General features: G+C 43.2%; 1 protein-coding gene across 34 annotated transcripts in view; it reads left to right on the forward strand.

Moving 5' to 3' along the window:
• Nucleotides 1-23,831, forward strand: part of NRXN1 (neurexin 1) — a 1,129,265-nt gene that overhangs the window by 822,062 nt on the left and 283,372 nt on the right. For all 34 annotated transcript variants that reach the window (XM_048518867.1, XM_048518884.1, XM_048519026.1 and 31 more), the window contains one exon: nt 11,269-11,450. In XM_048518867.1, the coding sequence (XP_048374824.1) occupies nt 11,269-11,450 (182 nt within the window). The remainder of the gene's footprint in view (nt 1-11,268; nt 11,451-23,831) is intronic.

Raw genomic sequence — 23,831 nt, forward strand, 5'->3', positions numbered from 1 at the left:
CTCTGATCTGGAGAACTGCGTTTGATCCCCCACTCCTCCACATGAGTGACAAACTCTTATTTAGTGAACCAGATTTGTTTTCCTGCTCCTACACACAAAGCCTGCCATGTGACCTTGGGCTAGTGACGGTTCTTCAGAGCTCTCTCAGCCCCACCTACCTCACAAAGTGTCTGTTGTGGGGGGTGAGGAAGGGAATGAATTTGTAAGCCACTTTGATACTCCTTATAGGAGAGAAAAGTGGGGTATGAATCCAAACTCCTCTTCTTCATGGGAGAGAGGGAATTTGAACCTGGGTCTCCCAGGGGTATTAGATATTTGCTTTATATCAGTGGTGGTTTCTGCACACCACATTAATAACATGTGTCATTCATTATTAATGAACCCATTCCCCCCTGTTTGCCTTCAAACTGGAGATTTCACCCCTCCAGGAAGCAATTGCGAACAGTTCGGGTTGCTGTGGCCCCTTTGCATGAGAACACTTCCCCCCCCCCCCCAGGAATGCATAGCTATGGAGGTAATAATCCTCTGTATATCTCCGTTGTTACACATTGGTTACATCCAAAATAAAATTTAAAAAAGAATCCTCCCCCCGCTTGGGACATTTAAAGGGAGCTCAGTCAGAGAATTCCTCTCTCCCCATGCTTGGTGAACTGTGGGAAGAAGAGGGGAGGGCAGAATGTAATGGCAGAGGGCTGCAGAAATGGGTGTGGGCCATTGCAGGGAGGCACAAAAATCAGGTGGCAGATGGGAAAAATAAAGTGGGAGCTGCTTCCATGGTGTTTGCTCAGGAGCGGCTTCTATCTGGATTCTACAAAAAGGATTCTATAAAAATTTTTTTAGCAATTTTTGTTAAACCTGGGTTAATAACTGGCGGAGCTTGTATTGGGGAAGAGCCCTGTGCAAAGTTCCTCCCTAAAACGGAGTGAATAGCTTCCTTAGCACGTTATATTTAGGCTGTGTGGAAATCACCAGCGTATGCATATGTGGTTCTTCTTTGGTCCAAGGACATCTAGTGCAGCACATGGACAAGGAGAATACTGAAGAGGGCCAATCTTGCCTCCCCTGGAAATTTGGGAAGCTCTGTCTTCCAGCTTCAGGCAGTATGACAGTATGATTCGTATCCACAAGACTCAGGAACGCAGGTTTTATGCCATGCGTAGATCCAGAGTTTCTGTTCCATTAATGCCAAATGAAAGGAGCCAATATGTTGTAGTGGTTAGAGTGCTGGCTAGGATCTGGCTGTCCTGAGTTCAAAGCCTCACTCCACCTGGAAACGTGCCAGGTGACCTTGGGCCAGTCACTCTCTCCCTCAGCCTGAACTACCCATTGGGATACAATGGAGAAGAAGGGTGTTGGAAGTTGGTTTGGGTTTCCATTAGGAAGATAAATAAGATATAAATATCTAAACAAACAAAATGAACTTTGTTGGCAGAATTTCCATCAGAACAAGTTTACCTCTCTTGGTTAAAAAAATATATCCAACTTCAGTGACATACAATCTTTAAATCCAATGCCATATGACTTTACCATGGGCCAAGCAAGGAAGAGGATGAGGGACAAAGATTTACAGAGATGTATTGTTGAAATGCAATAAACATTATACAGTTAAAGAATATATTATAAGAACAGTAAAAAGCATGCAACCAACGGTAAATAAAATTACTTTCTGACTTACAAAATTAGAGAACCAGGCAATAGAGCAGGATAATGCATACAAATAAAGGTGGTTGCTAAAACCACAGACAATGCAGTAAAAAACAGCGTAAATATGTACAGGAAGCAAAGCAATGAAAATGGCACAATTTCACAACTTCATTCTTTATTGTTAAAGTTCCTTCCTGAACATTCTGTGGAATGATGAAAACACAAGAGATTTCCAGCAAAACACACCCTTTTTCCATCTGACTCTCCCCGGCTACATGCTGTCCTAGGGACACACTACACAGACAGACACAGACAACACAGGACACAACACTACTACTACTGCGACACACACACATGCCATTACTACTACTACCAATTGGTCAACACTACTACACACACACACACACACACACACACACACACACAGAGAGAGAGAGAGAGAGAGAGAGAGAGAGAGAGAATGGGTTTGCTATTGCTTCACCCATCCTGTCCCAGTTTGAAGGTGATTTTGACCACACGAAATTGCCCATTACATGTGAATGCATCCTTAGCTGCCTGGGGTGTTTATCAAGCCTTCTTCTTGTTCTTAGAGTTTAAAAGAGGCTGACAAGGCTTGCTTGCAAAGGATGTGCTCTGGCAATGTGCCATCCAGAGGTCGGTCAAGAGTTTTGTGGTGCAGTCAAACTGGATTATTGATGTCACATTTGTTGCACATCTTTTTCCTCAGAATTTTTTTAAAAATAACCCCAACCGCAGCACTGACTATGAAATGGATTATCAAAAGTTGCCTTGCCGCAAAATTACTTAGTTGACTAGGTAATGAATATGATATGCAAAGCAATGGCCAAAATGGAGGCAAGGAATTCATAGTTCATTTATTGTGACACTTCAGACAAAGAGCTCGTGGCACTTGAAAAGCGGGAGAACAGCTTGTCCACACAGCAGTCTGTGTTTAAATCTGCAGACTGTTTCACCCCCTGTCCTCATTTGACTTGTATACACCAAACATATTAGCACTGGCCAGAAGCATATAACATAGAGCCAGCATGTTGCAGTGGTTACAAGCGGCAAACTCTAATATGAAGAATTGGATTTAATTCTTCTCCTCCAACATGCACAGGTACTTTAATCTGGAAAACCAGATATGATTCCCCACTCCTTCACATGAAGCCTGCTTGGGCTAGAGTTCTCTCAGAATTCTTTCAGCCCCACCTACCTCACAAGGTGCCTGTTGTGGGGAAGGAAGACAAAGAAAAGCAGGATTTAAAAAAACAGCTTTTCTTCTTAAACAACAGTTGTCATACGGGTGTAGTAAAGAATATCAGTTTAAAAATCATGCAGTACAGAGTTTTGTTTTGTTTTCTTGTGTGTGAGTTTCAAAACTCTTTGAAGCCTTAAAGATATTTTGAACATGCCTGGCTTACAAGACTGATTTACATACTGTTAACATTTTCCAGTCATAAAAGTGTATCTGTGTTACTCCCTTGAGTCTTGTAGATGCCTGTCTAATTCGGCTCTAGAGGACATGCTTTGTGTGTATGAGGATCCCAGTTTAAGTCAGGATTTCGGAGAGCTGTGTCCAGGCATAGGAAACACAGTTGCTGGCCCAGGTGTCAACAGATGACACCTGTGCTAGAAACCTAGTTGCACTGCAGCACCGCTGAAGCATTATTTGTAGTTCCTTTGAAGTTTCATCAGACTGGATGCAGTAGCATGCTAACTTCTGCTTTATCAAAATCGATGAACACAAGAATGTGATTTTTTAAAAACCTTTATATCTGTAGCTCTTTTAATAATGGTTGAGCCATGCAGGTTTTAAAGACTTTAAACTGAATATGATCTTTCCCCCCCAAAAAAACCCTCAACATTAGGCATTGTTTATGTACTTGAGGGGTGGATCTCATCGTTCGTTGTTTATAACCGTATATCTAGAGCGTGAGCACATGACTGCTGAAGCAAGGTGTTGCCGTTCCATTCATTATTTCATTTTCTACAACATAATCAACCTCACAAGAACCTTGCCTGTCCCTCTTTGTCAGGCTTTGCTTTCCTACATTGAATTCTGTCTTCTCTTTCTTAAATATCCTGTGTAGAATTGTGGTTGCAAAAGCAGCCTAGGATTCACCAAGCAACGTGCAGTCTACCAGCCATGGATTGCCAGACACCTGAGGCTCACTGATCTTTCTGTTCCTCAGGCTGGCAAAAGCTGGGTGGTGGTGGTGGTGGTGGTGGTGGTGGTGGTGGTGGTGGTATTAAACAACTGGTAGGTTGCCAGACTGCATTCATCTAGGTAGGTCAAGATTTGCCCAGGCCTGAACCAAAGGGATGTTCAGTGTTACTCCCTTTGATGAGCATGAAAATAATAGGGGGTTGAGGTATCAACAACTGCAAGATGTCCTGAAAAAATAATAAAAGAACAAATAGTCTGTCTTACCCCCATGCCTTTAATGTGAGGTTTGACTGGCAGAAACGCAGTGCGCAATGTAAAGAATTCTTACGGTACAGAGCCGTATGGACTCTTTTATTTTTTAATTAAGGTAAGAGATCAAACTGATGTTAAAAGGGGTGGTAGCTACAGGGTGTATTAAAAATACACACCCATAGCAATGATCTCTGTTGCTTAGTCCCTTATTTGGGGACAGCAGGTGCCCAGATCAGGAGCAAAATAATAAGAGGTTGCTGGAAGCGTTGAGAAGTTAGACTCCATAGACTTCAGTGGTTATGAGAAACACTTGCTTCATCATTTGTATATGTCTAGTCTTGTTTTCAGACTGAGGGATGTTTAGTCTGGAGAAGCGAAGGTTAAGGGGGACATGATAGCTATGTTTAAATATTTGAAGGGATGCCTTGTCAAAGAGGGAGCAAGCTTGCTGCCTCGAAGACTAGGACTAGTAATGGATTCAAGATGCAGGAAAACGGATTTCACCTAAACATTAGGAAGAACTTCCTGACCAACAGGGCTGTTCGACAGTGGAATTCACTGCTTTGGAGAGTTGTGGAGTCTCCTTTGGAAATTTTTAAACAGAGGCTGGATGAACATATGTTGGGAGTTCTTTAATTGTGTGGGTTGGACTTGATGGCCCTTGGGGTCTCTTCCAACTCTATGATTCTATGAAGTACCAAAAACATCTCTGAGACATGGAAGACTAGGGGGCTTTCTGCACAGCAGAGGCGACCTAGGTTCTCCTCTGTGGAAATCGTTATCTGAGCTCGACTCTTCTGTTACTCCGCACAGCAGTTGGGTCGTCTCTTCGGACCTGAGTTCAGAGGGCGGGGTTACCTCCTCGCTTCTTTCGCTCCTCATTCCTGATTGGCTGCCGTTCTATGGTGGGAAACGTGTGTGCGCATCCCTTTTTTTCATTTTGCCACGTAGGAGCTACGTTGTGATAATGTCACAAAGCCCCGATCTCTCGCCTGTCACAAACTGGTGGGAATCTGTATTTTTGCGAGCCTTCTCTGTCAGAGCAGAACGAGCAGAGCTGAGCCGTTGCTTCATGCACGAGAAGGGGTTTTTTTTTGAAGGCGCGCTTTTCACCACCGCAAGTCTCCCGTTCTGTGCATGGCCAAAATAGTGCACTGTGATTGGCTGACCGGGAGAGTCGAGGCGAGGGAGATTCCGAACTGTGCCAGCTTTGGCTTGAGTTCAACCTGGGTTCGGCAAAAAGTCGTACCTCCCAGTCGAGCTCAAAAATTTGACCGGGTGGGGGGGGGAGCAGAGACAGACATGAGTCAAACTCTACAGCTGTGCGGAGTACCCGGGTCGAACCTACGTCAAACTAAGGTCAAATCCTACATTGCGGAAGGCCTCTAGGGAATCTCTACTATGGCTCCTATTTTCAGTTTTGTTTCCCTGTTGCAGACAAGTCACACTGGTTTTCTCACTGGTGTGTGTGTGTGTGTTTGTGTTTAAGTTATAGACAATTTTATCCTTTCATATGTAAGCCACCTTGCTGAGATGTTTTTAACAGTTAAAATACATTCAGTTAAATACATAATATAGATAATAAATTAAAATGTTATCAAATTTTTAAAATCCACTCAGTGCCCTATCAAACTTAACATCACTTTTGATAACCAATCAGAGAGAGGGGGGGGGGGAGAACAATAAAGGAAAATAAAACCTAAAACCAAAATGAAGAAACAAAAAAAGATTGGGATAGGGAAGCCATCTGAGATGTATCCGTTGCTACCTCAATCATAGGCCTAGTGGAACATTTCAGTCTTGCAGCCGCTGCGAAATTGAGCCAGATCCTGCAAGTCTCATTCAGCAGAGTGTTCCACGAGGCTCTGACTCTAGTTGAGGACAGCTGGTTACTTTTTTAATAGTTTAGCAAAATTCCATCTGAGGAGTATAGTGGGAGAGCTGGTCCCGCTCCTGTCCATATAGACTCACATCCAGTCTTAGACAGTGGCCAACCAGTTACTCTAGAGGCCTAGCAACAGGGCACAGATGTCAAGGTCTTCCCAGATGTCGCCACCTGCCACAGGCATTCAGAGGTTTACTTCTTCTGAATATAAAGATTCCCGTTAGTCCACATGAATAGTAGCCACAGGTAAACCGATCTTCCTTGCATCTCTGTTTAATCATCTTTTAAAACTCTGTATGCCTGTGCCATCACTAGATCCTTTGGGACTGAATGGCACATTTTAATCACTCGTCTTGTCAAGAGTTATTTCATTTGTCCATCCCGAATCTACTGTGCATCAGCTTCATTGGATGACCCTGAGACTGAGTATTTTGGTAAATGAAAAAAAATCCACTCTCTCTACCCCAAGCAAAATTTTGTAAAGCTCTTTCTGCCCCCCCCCCCTTAGTTATCTCTTTTCTAAACTGAAAAGTCTCAGACTCTTCAGCCTGCTCTGATTCTTCAGCCTTTTTTCATAAGAAAGATTCTCCAACCCATTAAATCATATTTCTTCCCCTTTCTGTACTTTTTTCCAGCTCTGCAATGTCCTTTCTGAGAGATGGTGGCCAGAACTGGACATAGCATTCCAAATGAGGCTGCCCCACAGATCTATACTGGGGTGGCCAAACTGATCCTCCTGAGCTGCATGTGGTTCTTTGTCACATGTGTACTTTATGGCTGGGGAGGCTGGTCAGTGGAGTGTATTTCCTCGTCTCCTGGCCTGCACATGTCCTTGCCCTTGGCTACTTTGCTATGGGACAGCAAGACTGGAAAGTGTAGCAAGAGCCTGGACATTGGAGCCAGAAGTGGAAGTGCAGAGAAGGGCAACAAGGATGATTGAGGGACTGGAGCACCTTCCCTATGAGGAGAGGCTGCAGCGTTTGGGACTCTTTAGTTTGGAGAGGAGGCGGCTGAGGGGGGATATGATTGAAGTCTACAAAATTATGCATGGGGTAGAAAATGTTGACAGAGAGACATTTTTCTCTCTTTCTCACAATACTAGAACCAGGGGAGGTTCATTGAAAAATGCTGGGGGGAAGAATTAGGACTAATAAATAAAAGGAAACACTTCTTCACTAACGCGTGATTTGGTGTTTGGAATCCGCCGCCACTGCGGAGGTGGCTTGGCGGCCACTAACCCGGAGATAGCTTTTAAAGGGGCTCTGACAGATTTGGCGGAGGAGAAGTCGATTTATGGCTACCAATCTTGATCCCCTTTGATCTGAGATTGCAAATGCCCTTTACCGCGACCAGGTGATCGGGAGCAACAGCCGCGAGAAGGCTAATAAGCGCTCACATCCTACATGCAGCTCCCAAAGGCACCTGGTGGGCCACTGGCAGCAGCAGAGAGAGCTTTCGGACTAGGATGGACCTTGGTCCGATCCAGCTTGGTCGTTCCTGCACGCTATACACACTGCCCAGGTTCTTATGTTCTTATGAAGTGCCTATCTCGCAGAAACTGATGCTGGGAACTTCCAGCAGGTTATAAAATTGACTCTTCAGCCATGCAGTGACCTGAGTTGGAGCTGGTCCATGGAGACAGTGGTTTTCCTGGGGCCATTTCAGGACAGGAAACTGTCATTGGGGGGGGGGGGTAAGGCTTAAACCCCCCCCCCCATGTGTCAGTGTCTATGGGCAAATTGGGCAAATGCATCCCAAAGTTCAGTTTTTAAAAATGCTGGAAGGGTGGGGAATAGATCTCCAGTGCATGTCTGGTGTCATCCTGAGACTGTATCCCAAACTTACCCAGTAAGCTTTTGACCTTTTTGGTGGGCGGGGGGAGGGAGAGGGTAGAACAGCCAACTTCTGAGTTACAAAGGTGGTTTATCATGTAGAACGAGTAGGTAGAGGAACCGCTGTTTTAAAAACACAAGTTTCAAGTCCCCGATGGACATACAAAAGGAATTCTAGTGACTAACTTCTCTTTACAACTGAGCTACTTTTACAGCCTGTAGCCAGAGGTGGGATCCAACCAGTTCTCACCACTTCTCTAGAAGTGGTTACTAATTTTTTCTGAGTGCCGAGAAGGGGTTACTAAAGCAACCTCCCTGCCCAATAGGGACTGGAGGTGCGTGTGTGCGGCGGCGCCACTGTTTGAATCCCACCACCATCGGAACCTGTTATTAAAATTTTTGGATGCCACCACTGCCTGTAGCCAATTGTAATTGTAATGAGAACCAGCATGGTGTAGTAATTAAGAGCAGGTGGATTCTAGAGAACCAGGTTTGATTCCCCACTCCTCCACCTGAGTGGCAGAGGCTTATCTAGTGAACCAGATGTATTTCAGCACTCCTACATTCCTGCTGGGTGATCTTGGCCTAGTCACAGTTCTTCTGAACTCTTTCAGCCCCACCTACTTCACAAGGTGTCTGTTGTGAGGGGAGGAAGGGAAAGGAGCTTGCAAGCCACTTTGAGTCTCCTTACAGGAGAGAAAGGTGGGGTATGAAACCAAACTCCTCCTCCTCCTCTTCTTCTTCTTAATTGAAAGGTGCTTTGAGAATCTTTAAGGTAGAAAAAAGGAGGAAATAAAAACCAACTCTTCTTCAAATTGAATTTATTCCTATCTCTGCTGCTCATTCTAATACTTTTAAATAATTTAGTTGATATGGTGTACTGAAACAAAACATGTACACAGAAATTATTTTTTAAAAAATAATTTATGTGGGATATTATGGCAGAAAAAGTATTCCTTGGAAACAGTAATCTCTGGCAGCCTTTGCAAAACCCCTTCCCAGGGTTTAAAAACCATAGAGCAGGCTGGGGTCCCATCGTCTTTGATCCTGCAGGCACATTTGAAACTCTGATATGGCATGGTGGGTGCAGGAACAAAATGCCTGCAGTAGGAGGCAGAACCAGTCACAAAATGATTGCCCTGGTTTCTCTTCAGTAACACCATGCAGATCCTTGTGCTATCAGGGCAGCTACTGCTAAACCAACATTTTAAAAAAATTGCACAATTAAATCTCCAATAGTTAATCAGAAGCCTTGCCCTTGTCATTAGCAATATGTGTTTTAATCCCTTTTGTTTTTATTTCTGTCTGCTTCTGCACAACCTGTTTAGACCGGTGTGGAGCCGTTAAAATTCCATTATTGGGGGGGGGGAGATTGCACAGCAACAGTGGCATTCCCCCTCCCCCCAGTGTATTTTTGGAGCGAGTCTTTTGGAAAATGCTGGCTTCCATTCAGCACCAAGTGAATGGCACCGGGTGGAAGTCGGCGTTTTCCCCGCACTGCTTTTTTCCAGCTCTTATCTCTTCTCGGCTGCCATCGCTGTACAAGGCCAGGGGACATGCCTCTTGGCCTCCATCCCTGGAGGCATTGCCATGGCCACAGGGGCGTGTCCCTTGGCCTCTGTACAGCAGTCCCTCTGTACAGTATCCTCTGGCCTCTGATGGCAGCCAAGAGGAGGTAAGAGGTGGGGGAAAGCAGAGGGCCCTGTGCGAAGGCAGCCTCACAGGCCGCTGAAGCACCAGGGCCATTCGCAGAATGGCGTGCAAATGGCCCCAGGGGGTGCACCGACTCCAACTATGTCAGTGCATCCCCACTCAGCCGCCCATGCAGAAAGGGCTTTTGGCTGTCTTATTTAATGTTAATCTAAATTACATACATGAATAATTATTACGTATGTGTATTTCTTAATATTTATAATAAAGGTTTGTATCAAAATGTGCATGTAACAATACAAAATGTGTGTAGAATATTTGTTCATGTCATGGCTCTCAAGCATATAAAGTTTATTCTATTTGGCTCTTGCATTAAGCAAGCTTGACCACCCTTGATCTATAATATTGGTCATTTTTTTTCAGTCCCTTTCCTAGTGATCCCCAGCATAAAGTTTGCTTTCCCCCCTTAAGATCACTGATACAATCACAGAACTAATTTACAGAGAACCCTGGTTATACCATCACATCAAAATCAGCATTGTTCGGCTGAATAAGTTAACAAATTTAACTGCAAATAATCAAGAATTGATTGGTTCACCCTTGTGCATTGTGCAGGTTCTGCAGCATCAAGCAATCACTAGGATGATTGAATAAACCATCACATATCATAATGGTGGTGCCGATTATTCTATTATTTCAACCACAGTGGATATTGGTTTGGTATCTCTCAGGCATTTCATAATTGAGGATTCAAGCAGTTTAGTAATTTATGTTAAGCAGGTACATTGTTCCGACTTTACCACTTCAGACAAGTGAATCATTTGTTTGTTCTCCCCAGAGCTGCCCAAGACATTTCAGTGCCCCTGGCAGAATAAGGAAATAGTGATCTACTCCACAGTAAAAATATGAAAATTAATTAAATAACCAACAGTTTGACATCCATTCTTCATAGTGGTTTAAGGGAGCTCTGGCAAAATTTGACCAAAGATAAAATTGTTGGCCCTAATCCTAAGACTTCAGAATTACTGATTTTCTAGGTCTGAACAACTATGTCAGTGAGACATAGAAACTGAAGCTGTGTCCCAGCTGAAAAAGTCTTGATTAATCATGAGAAGTAAATAGCTCAACTGTTTAATCAGTTAAATGTATGAATTTACTTTCTTTGACACACACTGAATTCAGCCTCAGAAGAAACATTATCTCCTGTGTGAAAGAAAGGGGGAAAGTATCTTCAAAGACAGCATTTCCCATCCTGGATTTATGACACTATTGATTATCCTCACATTAAATAATAATAGTCATATATGTTGCATGATAATTTAAGTTAACTGATTAATCAACTATACAATGCACTCCTAGAAACAAAGTGTTGATCAAGTTTTTTTCCCCACATTCAGAAAGATGTTAACTGTGGAGCAGAGGCTATCCCTCCCATGTATATCTGAAGGGATAGTGTCCTGCAAGATCTATGCCATATTCTTCACTCTGTGCTTGAACTGGTACTCAGCACCATATCTGGCACGAACTCCAAACAGACAAAGGTCTCAAGTATGTCTTCAAGACTATGGATTCGAACCAATCAGTTTTTCCACCACTGAAAAAAGGAGGACAGGGTCCTCTTTGACTCCCCCGAAAGGCTGTGTGGTGATAATGGAATTTGTGTGGAGAAAAGCTATGTGGAATGAGGGTTGTGGAAAGAAAGAAAATTATGCTAGTTTGAATGACAAAGCTAGCTGAATACAGTCTAGTATTTGTTTTATTGTATACAAATATTGTTGTTGTTTTTAAGCCATACTACTCCAAATTGCCTAATTCATTTTCTTTTTGTTTTACAGCGGGAACAACGTACATATTTAGCAAAGGTGGTGGACAGATCACATACACATGGCCTCCCAACGATCGGCCCAGCACACGTGCAGATAGACTGGCAATAGGGTTTAGCACAGTTCAAAAAGAAGCCGTCTTGGTGCGAGTGGATAGCTCTGCTGGGCTCGGTGATTATTTAGAGCTGCATATTGTAAGTACTGTCAGCAAAATGTAACATTACTATTTATCTGTGTGTTTCGATTTCAGCTTTCGCTATGGCTTTATTACTATATTATCCTTTCCTGAAATTGATTTTCTGCTATCGTGTAATGTTTTTCAAAAAACAGTTAAGAGATTTATAAACTTCAATCCAATTTTCGGAAGTGATTTTGGCTGCAGGAGCCTAATCCCCTTGGCGAACAGCAAACTGAACAAATCACATGTGCTGAATTTCTGGAATTTAAAAACCACGTTTGACCTGCTGACTTCTGTAGGATTTAACAAGGCTGCAGATTGGGTTCTACATTATTGTTGCAAAATTGGACTTGTCTCTTGGATGATGCAGAAATTTGTGAAAACTGGATGAGAAAACTGGTGAAAATGGATTGTGCAGATGAATTCATTACTCTGTTAAATACTTCAGGACATGCATTTGGTATTTGGGCACTGTAGGTCCCATGATGCTTGACACATCATATGTGCAGGATGCAGAGGCGAGTTCAAGGCTAGATACTGTGGTGCAGTTTTCAGTCTTGATACAAGCCCTTCTTGTCATCTCCTCCACACATAGGACGAAATGTGGAGTTTGTGGAGTGGGTGTGGGAAAATGTAGAAGGTGGGGGATGCTGTAGACTGCCACTGTAGCTAGGTCTTGATTTGCCAGGACCTGGACACATCTAAGCAATCTAATCTGGATTTTTGTAGGCTTTCACAGATGGAATCAACTGATTGTTGTGGTTTTCTAGGTTGTGGCTGTGGGTCTGCTAGTTTTTGCTCCTTAAAACTACTGGACCATGGCCATACAGCCTGGAAAACCCACAGTAGCCAGTAATCTGGATTCATTTAGGACTGGAACAGATTATCAAAATGGACTGGGTCCAGTTCAGAATTGATCTTTGGGGTGCAGTCACCTATATGTCTAAATGTTTCATTTTTGAAGTTGGCCATCTTCCTTCTGCTTTCAACTACAATGACATATTATAGTTCATTTATATGAACATCAGGGAAGAATATGTTTGTCCAAGCAGATTTGCAAAAGAAACTGTCAGAGGAATGGCAATGATCCCATTTGGCTGTGTGCATTGTTAATCCTCACGAGAGCTGACTGATCTGGCCATTACTGTGTAGTGATAAATTTGCAGTAGAAAATACAGTTGTCACCCTGCAAACTCTAGCAGGGTAATTTCAAGTTGCCTCAGAGCAAATAAGTCGCAATCACTATGGAAAGCGTCTGGATGTTTATGGCATCATAAATAAATGATCAGTTGAGATAAACTTAACTGGGGTAGCTGAGAATTTCAGCAGCTTTAGATTAATCTCAGCTTTGTTAATATATTAAGTCTGCATTTGATTTAACAACCTTGCTACTTTGCTGAAGAAGGAATAGTTCCGTTTGCAAGAAATTACTTATTGATCTATTAGCAATTTACAATTTTAACCTCGGAAAACACTGTGTGGTGATTACTCCCAAATCACATTGTTGCTTTCTGGTGAATTATGGGGTCTGTCTTTTTATAGCCAAATCTTTTTGTCTTCCTGTGTTGTTGTTTTTTCCATTTGTGGCTAAAGCCTCTCTGCTAGTCTAATTGATTCCAGTGACATTTGGATAGTGGTGTGATGTCATGTGTTGTGTTGTGAGTTCAACACACCTGTCAGCACTTCTGTACTTAAACTATAATCCAGCAGTGTCTAACTCTAGCCCTCCAGATGTTCATGGACTACAGTCCCCATCAGCTCTTGCCAGCATGCAGGGGCTGATAGGAATCATAATCCATTAACATCTGGAGGACCAGAATTGAGGACCAGAATTGGACAATATGGCGTAGCCCCCATATTGTCTAGCTTGCTAGCTAAATTTGTTCTTTGAAACTCTGCTCTTATTGGAAGTTTCCAAGTCAAGCATCCTCCTATGATGATGAATGACTGCTCCTGAAGACAAGAAGGGAATACCTCCTGGGTTTTCTGAAGCACCTCCTGCTCCATGAGGTGAAGGAAAGGCAGGAATAACTTTTTTTGCTTTGAGGAAGAGATGCTTTGTAGAAGAAACAAATGGGTGCTAGGAAATCCAGTGATGAATTCCATTGGGACCATGGGAACTGCATAGGGGATCACTGCACTAGGAGAGCAGAACAGTTCCCTCAGGTTATGTAGAAGTCACTGATGAGGTATGTTGGTATGGGCCAGTACTGAATACTGGTAAGAAAGAAACTAAAGCGGCACCTTCCATCTTCTACTTTGATCTTCCGCCTTCACACAAGAAATTGTGCCAATTAAAAAAAATCTTAAAGGCACACAGAATTTAAAACCAGCCTTCCTTGTCCAGCCTCATGCTTCTCTAGGTAGAAAATCCAGCTGGTTTCCATGAGCATTTTGATGTGGATCATGGGAAAGAGGACTGCCCTTCTGTTAAAAGAAACGCAAGATGAATAACCAGCATAGTGAGTCTTCCTATTAGCTTCTCTCTATAGCCAAGGACATCACAGGTTCCTTGAAATAACTACTCTAAAATAAATTTCTCACAAGCACAGTCTGTGTGCTTCATGTATGTTGTCACCTTTTTAAAAGCCTTTCATTCCGGCAGCAAACGGCAGGTTTAATCAGAGAAATAAAACACAGGCTTGCTTAGGCCATTTTACCCAGTTTACTGAGATTGATGTGAACCAAATAGAATCCTAGCTGATGGCCTATCCTGGTAGAGAAAATTACTACTTGACCATTTGAATCAGCCATTAATGTTAGAGTAGAAATACAATTTACTTACATAGCAATCGCCGCACCATATTAACCATTGCTAATACAGGGAACGTTTTAAAGCACCATGTAATTTGTGACTCTGCCTGGTGCACAGCAGTTTGGATTCTAACAAATTCTGTCTGCGCTAATAGTGTCCCTCAGCAGCTCCCTTATTGCACAGAAGCATCTTAAATTTCACAAGAAAAAGACATTTGCATGGGCTAGGAATGTGGCATTGTTAGCAGGCCCCCTGAAATTCTGTGTTATATTAATCTAAAATATTCTGAGTCTTGCAAACAGAGATCCTGTAACTGGAATCTGTCTCATACATTTGATGAATATATGTAATTTGCGTACCTAAATTCCTTTGCAAAATTTATTTAGGATTTGTATTTGGTCTGGGGAGGGGGAATTTGAACTGAAGGTCCACAGAACTTCGATCAACATAGATTGACAGGTAGGACAGCAGTGTACCAATTCTGAATTCTGAATGCTGCTGGATAAACAAGCTAATGTTACACGGGGGGGGGGGGGGGACTTGCCATCGTTTTGCTGGTGGTTCGTCAACTAAAGTGAAGTTTCTGTTAACATCTTTGGGTACCCTTAAAATTTTTCCCATAAGTATGGCAGCCTGGTTCATGCCTCATAGGCTGTGATTGCCAGACCCAGGCATTCAGAAAGTTCATCTTCAGTTTTTAACAGCTGTGTATAAACCCAGTTTATATTTACAAATAAGAGCACACCAGATTTAGTGGGTGCTCTTATCTGTAAAGAGAAAAAAAATCCCTAATGAGGAATTTTCATGTTCTTCAGTGTACTGAGTCCTTTAAACTGATTATTTGAAGGAGTATTATCATTATGCAGCACTGTTGGTGCACTTCAGCTTTTGTGCATTTGTTTGTAAATAGATTAATTGACACCTAAGAATCTCTGGATCTTGCCCTGAATACTTTTTAAAGGTTTTTCACCTTGTAAATATTCCTGATTTATACAGCTCTTGCTGCTAGCCATGTGTAATGCAGATACTTTGTTTTCATCAATGGTAAGCCTGGCAGAACAGCTCCATCTTGCAGGTCCTACAGAATTGCATCAAGTTCCTTGGGGCCCGGGGCTCATCAGACAGAGACCCGGTCCACATGGGCCTCGCAAGCAGCGGTGCACCAGCATACTTGCTGCTGATGCACCCCCCGGGGCTGTTTGCACGGTGCCCTGCAAACAGCCCTGGTGCCGCAGTGGCCCACAGGGCCACATTCACATGGACATGCCAGTCAGGTCTCTATTATTTTATCTCCCAGCTGTCGTCACACTGGAGAGGCCAGGGAACATGCCCCTGTGGCCATGGCAACGCCTCCAGGAGACGTGTCCCTTGGCCTCTTCAGAGCAATGGCAGCCAGGGGACAAGGTAAGAGAGATCTGTGCCAGCATGGGGAAAATGCTGGCGTCCACCTGGTGCTGTTCACTTGGCACCGGGTGGACGTCAGCATTTTCCAAAAGATTCATTGGGCAAGTCCAAAAAACGCCGTTGTGGGGGTAATGAACCGCTGCCGCTGTGCTCCAGCAGTGCAAAGTCCTCTCCCACAGCAATGTTTTTTCTTCCCCCATGCCAGTCTATCTGGCCTGTGCAGAATGGGCCAGAGTGTGCCACCAGCCTGGAGCCAGGTCCGAGAATGCCGTGGCCCTGGTTGAGGGCAACTGGATCTCTCTTGGGCCAGGGATCACCAGTAGGGTGTTACTTGCTGATCGCAGTGGTCTTTGTGGGACTTACTGGAGGTAGTTGTTATCAGTTTGATAATCATTTTTTCAAGAGTGGCTTAAAGGATGACAAATGCTCTGGGGCATCACAGCTGGAAAGCTGGTGGCAGTGCAGTCCTTAGCAGAGCAACTGCCTTGAAGCCCACTGACTGCCCAATTGGCCATGCTGACAGAGGCTGATGGGAATTGTAGTTCCTGAACATCTGGAGAGCCGCAGGTTCCCTACCCCTGGTCTAAGGCATATCATTTGGTCCTAGCATCCAAAGCCCAGCTATGTGTATGTGGGGATGTGCTAATAATACTTGCCTACTTTACTGGACTTTAGTAAAGACTACTGTGTTGATATTTGCGAACAACTCAGATCACTGAACAAAACTTGGTCTTTACCAATTTACTGGTAGTAGTAAGTCAAGGAAATAAAATAAATTTTAACGATTAATAAAAACCTTACCTTACATTGAACAACAGCAATCAAGAGTAAAACCAGTTCTTAAGTATTTTCCTTAATTTTGAAATAGTACAACCACAAAGACATCACTGAGACAATTAAGAAAATATCTCTTTGACAATTTCACCCAACATCTAATTTAATTTCCCCTGTCTGTTGCCAATCTGGGGTAAAAAAGACAATTAATAAAATATCTCTTTGGCAATTTCACCCAACATCTAATTTAATTTCCCCTTTCTGTTTCCAATCTGGGGTAAAAAAATGATCCACTGACATCAGAGTATATGCTATACTTTACCCCTCCCCCCCCCCAAAAAAAATTACAAGCCATTAACAGTTAAACAATATACTCAGAATAGATTTTCAAAAGATGGAAATCACATATTTTAAAGTGTTTTCTACTTTTCAAATAATATACATATTGTGTATACAAATACTGTACTGTTCGGCCAGCTTCATAGGAGAGGGACAGGTTCTGCAAATAATAAAGTAAATAGAGTCGAATCTCATTTTTATTTGTTAATGGTCAAGATGGAATGAAATTAAATCCACAGACAAGTGACTGTTTCCCTGTGCTACAACACACCACCATGTTAAAGCCCAAATATTGCAGTTCCATTAAGAACAGGGGAAAGGGTTGTTCAGCATCAGTAGTTCAGCTGCATGTGACAAGTGAAGTGAGCATTGGCAATATTTCCTCCGTACCTCTGAGTCAGCACTGGAAAACAACAACAGCAACAACAGAGATTCCCAGGCACAAGCATTAACTTCTAAAGAGCAAGCATGAAATTGTTAGGTACTGGTGCTGACACCAAAATTAAGCCTAAAGTGAAGTTCAAAGCAAATTTGAAGGGTTTGCCCTTCAAGCAAAAACCTTTGAGGAGCAAAAAAAAAAAGTCTTGCCCAAGACTGTATGAATTGCAGAAAGAGGCAGTCCTATTTTTCTTCTGCACTAGACGCAGAATTAATCTAGTAATAATTATGAAGATGGGATGATCCAGTCAGTTTCATACATGCAGCACTCCCAAATGGGCAGCTTTCCATGTTAAGGAAGGCCACGATGGTGAAAAATTCTGAATCAAGTCCTAGTGTACAGTTTAGTTTAGCTCATTTTTTTCCCACCCTATCCCCACAAGGCTCAAAAAGATTAAAAAGAAAACCTATATAACACTGCTTAGCTTCCAAAATCTGACAAGAGAGGGCCAGCCAGATAGACAAACAGTAGAAATAACTAGGAAATTCAACAATGATCTCCCTTCCTAAATGAGCTGGAAAAGATTCCAAAAGCCCCAAGAGTTCGTGGACCTCCTAGCTGAGAAAAAAAAATGAGAAAATTGTACTTTATACAGAACCCATTTTGTGGAGGAGTAGGAAGAGGAGGTTACTTTCCCTTTGTGTTCACACTGCAGCACCACTGTGTTCAAAGCCCATCTGAGCTCTGATAGCAAGGTCCAGTCATGTGAGTTAACACATGAAGAGATATCTGTGTGCAACAAGCAGATGACACTTCTGTCTGGCACCCACTGTAGTGATAGTTTAGAAATACAATCCCTTAGAGTTTTATTTTCGTATTGCTATTTCTTCTCTCAGGGATCCACCACTTTAAAGTCAGGAAATTGTGTGGTTGTTAAAATCAGAACTGGGTGGTCAAATGGGGAAGAGATGGTCTTATTAACTGTTCAGCACATTTGACACTGTTGTGGCTGCTAATGTCATCTTTGCCAATATGCATGGTAGTTTAGCATACATACTCTGCGAGAACTCCACATGGTACCAGGAAGCAGGTAGTAGGAGAGCTCCCTTGACAAGTTGCTTTTGTTTTATTTCCCTTCCCATAGAACCTTCATCAGTTCCTCAGATTTTATAGCATTCTGATATATTATGCAGGTTTGCAGTACAGAAGCAACAGGATCGGATGTGTCATCGAATTTCAAAGAGCTTTGTTGTTCCACTTCTTCATACAAATATCATATGACTGGAGAAAGAACTTCTATACCAAGTGGGGATATGTTGTAATGCAAGACTGACTCGCTTTGCAACAACGATGCGTGAAATGCTATGGTTGTGCTCTAAAATGCTTCAGGGAGGGCACAATGCTTGGTTACCATGCTCTGGACTCTGCTACCCCAAAGTCTCTGGTCAGGTCCCATTCTATTTTAAAAATGGGCCTCCCCTTTAGAAAGGATTCTGACACAATTTTTTCACATTTCTACTACCCCGTTTCCCCAAAAATAAGAAATCCCCTGAGAATAAGATGTAGTAGAGGTTTTGCTGAAGTGCTAAATATAAAACATCCCCCGAAAGTAAGACGTAGCATAGTTTTTGTTTGGAAGCATGCTCGTCGAACAGAACACCAGAGCATGCAGCTGTGGAGCGGAAAAATAAGACATCCCCTGAAAATAAGACATAGAGCATCTTTGGGAGCAAAAATTAATATAAGACACTGTCTTATTTTCGGGGAAACACGGGTATACAATTTTAAATGATTTATTTAATGGCATCCAGATCAGGTGTGTGTGTGTGGGGGGGGGGGGGCAGGGAATCCAGTCTGCCTCCAGGTATCCCATTGGTTATATTGCAACGTGAGGTTTTAATTGCAGAGGTTTTGTGTACATGTCTGCAAGTTGCTGTGCTCTGCTAGCAATAACTCTTGTTAAGAGCAGTGTTAGGGGACCTACACAGTTCCTTGGTATTGCTGGGTTTGCTCTCTCTGGATCAGTTCTTCAGAGCATTCTGTGTGCTATTTTCCAATGCTCTAATTATGTGATGCGCGTCTTGGGAGGGGGAAAAACCCTACCTGTTATACGTTTGCTGTCTAAAATAAGGTAGCTGTGCACTTAGAGTAAAAAAAAAACCATGGAATGGAGTGGATCTCCTGAAAGATGCTGAAAGGAGTATGAAGAGTGCTCTGGCTTTTAGGCAGCAAAACACAAAACCACAATAGTAGAAAAAACAAAAAAACCAGAGTGTGCTGCAGCAAATAGAGTTTCAAGGATTTTTACGCTTCAGTCCCTTCTGTGTATTTATATTACTTTGCATATATCTCCTACCTTTTTTTCCCAAAAGAGCACGGTACTTATGCAGGAAGTATAAAATACAAGTGATTTATATAAATGACATGGTTGGTTCAGTTTTTTAATTATTCTGGTTTGCAAAGCTAAAAAAAATGATTCAGAAGGTTGGAGGACAAGACTGAGGCTTTTATTCTTTTGTGCTCACGATTGATGGCATTTTATGTCTACAGTCAAGGTTAGGATATTGTTCTGGATGTCTCATGCCAGATTAACAATGTTGTATTTCAGAAATGAATGTGGGGGCAAGCAATGCATGGTATGTACGTTTTTAGCTCCCTCAATATAATTACTGTTCTGATTTTTCTTATCACTGATCTTATAAATGCTTGCAGTTATACACTGTGCCTAACATGTGCTGAAGAAAGGGCTTATCGAACCCCCATTGAAGTTGGTGGAAAGAATGTACTAACTTTGACTCCACACAGTCAGAAATCCCTCATTTTCCCCATGGTAGTAATCCTGTCACTGGCCTGTATTGCGTCAGCTGGAACAGAGCACCTTGCCTCATGGGTTTCCAGCTCCAGATCAGGAAATACCTAGATATTTTGAGGGTGGAGCCTGAGGTGGGCAGGATTTGGGGAGGGACTTAAATAGGGTATAAAGCCCTTGGACACCACTTTCCAAAGTGACCATTTTCTCCAGGTGAACTGATCTCTGTTGCCTAGAAATCCATTGAAATAGCAGGAGCTCTCCTACTTCTATTTGGAGGTTGGCAACCCTACTCATGTTACTGAGGACTTCTCCATTAAAACTGATCCCTGTTCATTGAAATTCAGAATGTCACAGAGGAGGCCAACCTAGAATCCCTTTCCATGAAGTATATTTTTTTCTTTGAGGAACGGATTGTGTGTTTTTTTTTTTAACAGAGGAGCTGTATGGAGGAGCAGTCAGTTGTGGAACTGCCATCTGCAGCAGAACATTGTTATCAGGATAAGCAGAAAACAACAACAAAAGGGAATGCTGCTGTGGAAGAAGAAAAAAAGCCAGCCTCCTCCTAGGCAACACTGGCAGGCCTCATTGCAGCCCTGCCCCGGTTGGAACATCCTGTAGGGGAAGAGGCAGACCATGGCTGGCCTGGAAGGGAAGAGAGGAGGAGGGGAGGGAATCCTTCCTGACTTGGCCTCCCACCGTGCAGGAACCCCCCCCCCCCACCCATTGGGGAGCCCTTTTGTGTGCTGCAGGTGCAGGGAAGGGTTTCGTGGGGGCCTACTTGTGCATGCCTGAGGCTTTCGCCAAGGGATATTGTGGTGGGGTGCGGCGGCAGCTGGTCCAGACTCCATCTTCTCGCTCCTGGGTGGGAGGGAGGGGGCAGGTGGACAAATGCATCCCCCATGTGACATGCACAAGTGGCACCTGGGGCTTGAGTCCCCCACTGTCTCCCTTGTTACGTGTCTTCTACAATCTACTTTGTTAAAACATTGAAAGAAGATCTTGCAGCATTATTTAAGATTTGACACCCCCTCCCTCCAAATCTGTTTGCCATAGCGCGTTTTGGCTCTTTACAAGTCAGTTAGGGTTTTTGCTGATGTTGTGAAAGGGTTTTCCTCCGTAAACAGTTAAAGAATGAGTGACAGATGCACACCCTTAATCACATCCCCCTTCCCCCACTATGCAGCAACTCACAGGCCGGATTAGGAGAAGAAAAGAGCAGGATCTGTAAGTGTTGGTCCCTGTGGTTGATTGAGCAACTTGGCCTTCGTTGCTTTATGCGTAGGAAATTGTCATCCAGGAATTCACTCTTAGGAGCTGCCCAATTGCAGTAAGTGAACTTGTGCCAAGTCATATTAGCCCTTCTGGCACATTGAGATGTTGGCTGACTCAGTCTGTGTTGCTGTTCTTAGCAGCCATGTTATTGTTTCCCCAGGTGGCTTTTCAGAAAAGGAGCTCTTGGCTTGTTTGTTCATTTATTGAAATGTTAAGTTTGCCCCTTCCCTTCCCAAAGAATCCGTTTCAGTCATGCACACATCTGTGAAACCAATCTATTATGTACAAAGCAAAACTTAAGTGACAAAAAGAAACCATGATCACCAAATGTCAGTGCAAGTTTTGAAGAAAGTTTTACAAGATGTCTTATCAATGCTCATAAATATATTTTGTATCCGTATAATGCCTTTCTTGTGGGTGCAAAGTGCTGCAAGTTATTTATCACAGTGATCCACAGTGATCCACAGAACAGCCCTCCAGTGTTGGCCAGTGCTATAATTTATTTTTAAACAATTATTATTCTCTTTATGGAAAAAAAAGAAAAAGACAAGAAAGAAGATGTGACCCAGTGATAGAGCAGGGGAGGAAAGAAGATGTGACCCAGTGATAGGGCAGGGGAGGAAAGAGAGTCATTCTTTTTTGCAGGGATGCTTCAGATCAGCCTCCGAAAGGGGATACTTGAATTGCCAAAGCAGTAAATCATGCAGGGACATTGTGGCAGAATCCTTTGTAAGAGGGTAGGAACTTGAGCTCAAAGCAACCTGTGTTCATTGACCCGATTTATTTTTCCAGGCCCCAATGCGGTTCTTTCATGGCATACATCTAACTTTTAGAAGTAGTTGTCATTGCAGGGCCTTCCACCACAAGCATCCTACATGAGGAGTCACGCCCAGTCCCCAAGTGCAGGCTTCCCCTGAACTTCTCTCCCTCACATGCCGAGCCTTGAAACAGATGACCCATGCTGGCTGGCCTGCTTCAGGGAGAAAAGTAATGAACCCAGTTGCCTCTCCACCTGGGCCGCTTTTATCTGTCTCACATCAGAAGTGTTGTTCAGCATCTCTAATTACTGTATTAATCTTCACTATTTCCTGAGACATATATAATACCAGGAATCTTAGCAGGATGAGAGGGTTATTACTTTTGACCCTCAGAGATGCTGCTTTCAGTCACACACCATTTTTTTAATTCTGTCAGCAAACTTAATTGGCTCCCTGTAGCTATTTTTTAAGTGAACATCCAGGTGACATTCTTCCATAGCAGGCAGCATGCAAAAACCGTAGCAGGCTTTGACAGTCGTTCTGCTATGCTGTCAACATCTGAAGTGGAATTTTGGGAAGAGCATTTGGCGAATCTTTTCAAAAATCCCAGGTTGAACCCACTACCATGCAAACACCATGGCAGCAGAAACAGTTTCTTTTTCCCACCCAGCCGCCTGATCTCCCTGTCCTATTACCCCCCTGATCTCCGCACCTGACATTATGTCAGTTTTCAACCGCCCTTCCTGAAACGTTCCCCCAAGCCCACTTTCTTCTCACGGTATCGACCAGGTGCCATTTCGCCTGGGTTAATCAGGAGTGGGGGCCCAAAATGTCTCTGTTTTCTTTTCTGTACATGTACTGGTTGCTTTGAGCCCATAGCTAGGGAGATGTGCACTTTGGGCCAAATGTCAGTGGACATATCACCGGGGGGGGGGGGGGGCTCTCGTTTTCCACAAAAATATGAGAATGTGAGTGGGAATGTGATGCGATGCTGTGCCCCATTGTTTTTTGCTGCTGCTTGCCATGTTGAGCCCTGCGCTGGGCTCTATCTAGAATTGGAAAAGGGGGGGCTTCATTTTCCCCCATTGCTGCCCAAAAGCAACAGCCAATCAGTGGGGATGTTTGCACATGCGTGGATATGCTTGTGTTGTAAATACAAAAGACCTGGGCATGTGCAAAACAAACTGGAGCATTTCCTCCCGGTATAATTGTGCCATTATACAGTTCTGCCCTGAGAGGAGCAGAACTGCTGTGTGGGAGAGACTATCTTTCAAATATTTGGGTCCCAAGTAAGATAGCTAATTCCTTGTCTTGAAATTCGTGTAGATTTGAGAGTGGAACCAGGGGAGGAGGCAAACATGAGCAGGGTATAATGCCTTAGAGTCCACTTTTTAAACCAGCTATTTTCTCCAGAGAACTGATTTCCATAGTCTGGAGAGTAGTTGTAATTCCAACTCTCCAGGCCCTACCTGGAAGTTGGCAACCCTAGCCCAAGCTTTAAAGCGGTTTAAATTTAAGCAGCAGTAAAGTTTAATGTGTTCCTACTGGCTAGCCCCTAGAAAACAAACAGGCTGTTGTATTTTGTGCCAGCTGAAGTTCCCATGTCATCTTCAAGGTCAGCTTCTCATAGTGTGTGTTAGCAGTGAGTAATCTTTGAGGTCACCATTGTCTGGATCAGCATGGCCATATCAGGTACCTGTAGAAAAGCATCCTTCTGAGCCATGTGCAGCTGAAAAAAAGTGCATCTTTCCTGCAGTATTCACTTTTTTTTGAAGTACGAGGCCAGGATTCACCAAGACTTCTGTGCTCTTAGCTGAGTCTCATGGGATTAAATTAACACTTTCACATTCCCCAGTGCCCTGTTGATATCACTCTGCACGTTGAAGCTGATCTTTATAATATTA

The sequence above is a fragment of the Sphaerodactylus townsendi genome, linkage group LG01, assembly GCF_021028975.2.
Source record: "Sphaerodactylus townsendi isolate TG3544 linkage group LG01, MPM_Stown_v2.3, whole genome shotgun sequence".
Lineage (NCBI taxonomy): Eukaryota > Metazoa > Chordata > Lepidosauria > Squamata > Sphaerodactylidae > Sphaerodactylus > Sphaerodactylus townsendi.